General features: G+C 40.3%; 1 protein-coding gene across 2 annotated transcripts in view; it reads right to left on the bottom strand.

Moving 5' to 3' along the window:
- Positions 1 to 538: 538 nt before the first annotated feature.
- The window catches only part of TRIM24 (tripartite motif containing 24), a 58,559-nt gene continuing 54,862 nt past the window's right edge, over positions 539 to 4,235 (bottom strand). The window contains exons 17-19 of one of the 2 annotated variants that reach the window (XM_019544709.1): positions 3,425 to 3,574; positions 1,752 to 1,794; positions 1,228 to 1,305 (exon numbers count right to left, since the gene is read on the bottom strand). In XM_019544709.1, the coding sequence (XP_019400254.1) occupies positions 1,762 to 1,794; positions 3,425 to 3,574 (183 nt within the window). In that variant the 3' untranslated portion in view covers positions 1,228 to 1,305; positions 1,752 to 1,761. Of the gene's footprint in view, positions 1,306 to 1,751; positions 1,795 to 3,424; positions 3,575 to 4,235 lie in introns of both variants that reach the window. The other variant, XM_019544708.1, reaches the window with a different exon arrangement.

The following is a 4,235-nucleotide window of genomic DNA, read 5'->3' as shown; positions in this document are numbered from 1 at the left end:
AGTAGCTGGGACTAAAACGGTAATTGCTTGAGAAGGGATGGAGCACAGTAAGGGGTGATATCTCTTTTCTTAAAAACACTAAGCCAGAACTCTGGTGAGGGCCAGCAGAGGCAAAAAAAGACAGCAGGAATACTGAACAGTGTTTCATGCTTTCCAACTGGCAACGTTTCAGATCAGCCTAGGATGACTCACCCCACTACCTGCTCCGTGAAAGGGATGGAACGGGAATTTTGCATTCTGAAAAAATTCAATTTTTTCAACTGTCAATAAAGTATCAAAAGATTTTAGGAAAAGAGGATTCTTTCACCCGAAACAAAAAACAGAGAACAAGAACCACAGGTAAAAGTAATCACACTTTTGTTGCAAACTGGTTGGTACTTCCACTAATGCACGTACACAGAATCTATTTCTCATTCTTTAGTGAACAGTTCAGAGGCATTTGGTTGCTTTTATTCACCACCAGATCAGGAGAAATCAAACTCCTGATGCAAGAGGAAGAACCTTCCTTTCTCTATAAAAAAATCTAAACAAATTCCCCTTTTTTTAATATATTTTAATACACTCCCCACATGTTTCAAATTATCACCAGTAATTTCTTTGGGGGCAACTACACTTCCATTGTACCAATCAGGTATCCTAGGACAACAATATTACATCATCTGCTTTCATGGCTTTGGGGTTAAATACAGTACAAAGAACTCAAATTATGGCCAGCCACATGCCTTTGGTAGAATTAATGTCTGGTGATATCACATTTTCTCATAACGTGAGAAAGCCACATGATGAACTCATGTAACATTTTACAGTTTAATTCTGTACAAAATCTTTTTTTCTTCCCTTAAGCAGAGTTGAGCAACTGTCACCTCAGGTTGCTCTTTTAGTGGTATTCCAAAAGTGAGATGTAAGTATTGAACATCACAGAAAAGTCTCTCCACATGCCTCAATTTCCAGTAGATTTGTGTTTGAAGGGCGGAGAAAAAAAAGTCTAGTAAACATCACAAACCTACAGGTCAAAATGGTCATAATTTTCCTTCTTGACAATTGACAGATAAATACTTTGTAGTTTTAAAAAAGCTTCGTAACAGTACATGCGATTCATTTAAGGAACTGGCGGTCTTCTACTTTGAGACGTTTTTTCCGGGGCTGTACAAAATCATTGTCCGAGTCATCAGCAAGTTCTGAATTTTCATTCTCAGCCCGGGAGTGAGGTTGTACAGGGAATTTCTTCTCAGCATAAAGGCTTTTTAGAAGCTCTTCAAAGTATACTTCAAGTTTCATGCCAGCATCTGCTACTTCCGAATCAGGCTGTTGGGTGAATTAACAATATCAGCGTATCATGCAAAGGTTATACACGTACGTAAGTACCCAAAGAATTCCAATGCATTTGCAAATTCAGTAAAACAAGTATAAATGGAAGATATCCATCTTTAGGAGGTAAGGTAGCAAATAATCACAGAATTCTGCAGAACAATGATGGAGGGAACATTCTGAGCAGTGCCAACACTGGAAAAAACACTTTTTAATTTACAGTATTGCCACGGAATCTAACACTCAAGAGCAGACAAGAGATGTTATAGTTAGCCCCCTCAAAAAGGGGTTGGATCAAAACTTTTGGAGCAGAGGCTTAGATTGCTAAACTATTTATCTACCCATTAGACTTTTTTAAAGCAGAATATGAACAAAGTAACATTTGGGATATTAACAAATGGACAAATTACGATGAGTTAAAAGGAAGTAAAAACTTCTCACACCTCAGTTGCTCTATGGTAAGTCTGTATGTGTCAGCAGTTTACCCTGCAGGGTGTGAAAGTTAGAACTTTGATGAAGTAAGGCAAAAACTACAAGTTAAGCTTTCACATACCACAGTACGTGTATAGGAACAGTTCTTGTGTCAGCAATGTATGGCAAGTACCCACCTCCTTTTAAAGAACTGTAGCTTAATACACTTGTCCATACCCTTTTCCAAATGGATGATGGTTATATCTGAAACATTAGGAAGCCTTAAGGGAGTGGTGGTTAAACTTTTTGGCAGGCATGACAAAAATTACAGGCTTCTACTTGATCCATGCCTCCCAGAGCCATACATGATAATAGTTTGTGCCTGGAGAACTGGAATGAAGGCAAGGGGCTTGAGCCTCCAAGCTATGCAAATCAGAGCTGGGATGGGGAGAGAGGAAGGGAAGAATAAAGTTGTAAGAGGAGGTATTACCACCAAGAGTCAGGTTAACTCTTCTATAGCCCTGCAACTGCTACAATTTTATATGCTGAATGGGTGAGAATCCAAACATTTAATTCAGTGATGGCTGTAGGCCCAGGGAAGGGTTAATCTAGCTCTTGGTGGTGACACCTATTCCTGCAGCTATGTCCTGCCCAGCCCCTCCTCAGCTCCATGAACCCTGAGGCTCTTGAGCCTGGCTGTCTGGGGCTCATGTTTATGTGTAGCAGATGCTCTTATCACTTGAGTAACATATGCCACGAGTCAGACAGCCCTGCCTTCAGGTGTTTTACACCATCAGTGTGGGTCAAATTTCCAGGTGCAATTGGAGGGTACAGCAGGCAATTTGTTGTGACCCAGGCTGACACCAGTTATGTTCAAACCTTTGTTACTGCTAGCAATACCCTTCCTTTGCTAGCCCACCTGGGACCCATGTCCCTTTCCCATTGCTATATCACCCACTTCATATAAAGAACAACTAAAGTTAAGAAAAGCTAGAAGTAGCTGGAAATTTTGCAGCACAGGAAATACAAAGCTTAAAAGGCTGGCTAAGGAACAGGATAAGTTGAGGTGGTGAATAAGAAGTCCATCATTCATAGAAAGGTTAGAGGAAGGAGGAAGGGCATTAGAAAAATCTATTCAGTAGGGGGTTGAGAAGGCAGCACATCTAGGAATGGGAAAGTACAGAGGACATAAAAATTCTGCTTCCAAAAATTCTGCTTTGGAGCAGTAAGGATTAAATCACACTGGGTGCATCTACATGTGCATTTTAATGCACAGTAGCCTATTTTACTGCACTTTAAAATATCATGTAAAAAAACACGCAATTGCGGTAGCACAGTTAAATAGGCTACCATTAAGCGTCACTTAAAAACCATGCACATTTGTTACTGAGCATTAAGGCAGTCTAATGCACATTCTTTAGTACCTCACACATTGGAGGTACTAAATTTAATGTGCATTAGAAAAAGTGCCTTAATGCAAGTGTAGATGCACCCACTATTTGCTATAAAAATCTCCTTCCCTGTTTCAGTGGCATTGCCTACCCTGCTCACTTATCCAATAGCAACACAGTTTTGACTGCAGTCACCAAAGATTAAGTTCTTATGTCAGGTATATCATGAAATTCTATCTTCTGCCACAAGTTCTTTTTTTCCCTAGAAACACTTAAACTTGTAAAACAAATAGAAAGGTTTTTACTTTTCTGACCTCATTAAATTCAGCACAATTTTGGAAAATCAGTCTGAAATCAGTCACAACATCCTCTGGCTTTGAGTAGAATGAATGGTTTACTTGTAATCTGTTTTTGATAGTTGACAAGTCCATTGGCTTCTTGATTATTTTGTAGTAATCAGGTACCTACAGAAAAATATTAGCGTGATGAACAACTGTGTGCATGTAAGCAGTTCACTATTTTGAATGGTCACCTTCAGGAAAAAAAACCTCTCTAGGTTTGCCACTGAAAAACAGTTTGAAGATGTAAAAATGTTATATTAGCACTTTAGAGTTTGGCTCTGTCATAATGGTTTGCTTTAGCAACTCAAATGCATTTTTACTTTTTAAAACTGTCACCTTAGCTACAGGATGTAGTTGCTTTCTACAGTTTCTTGCACATGATGTTGCAACAAACAGCTAAAGCACCCTGGCTTGCCCATGCAGCTTTCTGTTGCAGCTATGCCTCGGCCCTGGGTAAACTTTTTGAGAGAATTATCCTGGCGCATGTCTGCGAGGGGCCAGCAGGGGAGATTATGCTTAGGGGCAACCAATACAGGTTCATTAGAGGCAGGTCCTGTCAGACCAACCTGGTGGCCTTCTACGACCAGATCACCAAATCCTTAGATGCAGGGGTAGCCATGTACGTAGTCTTTCTGGACTTTAGGAAGGACTTCAACACTGTCTCTCACCCCATTCTCTAAAAAAATTAGGAGACTGGCATCAATGCCTACATTCAGGTGGGTAACTACCTGGCTGGAGGGCTGCACCCAGAGAGTGGTGGTGGATGGGTCATTTTCAACCTGGA

The sequence above is a fragment of the Crocodylus porosus genome, unplaced genomic scaffold, assembly GCF_001723895.1.
Source record: "Crocodylus porosus isolate Cpor-Errol unplaced genomic scaffold, CroPor_comp1, whole genome shotgun sequence".
Classification (NCBI taxonomy): domain Eukaryota; kingdom Metazoa; phylum Chordata; order Crocodylia; family Crocodylidae; genus Crocodylus; species Crocodylus porosus.
Note: the sequence above shows the minus strand (reverse complement) of the source record. Positions and strands in the feature narration are given on the sequence as shown.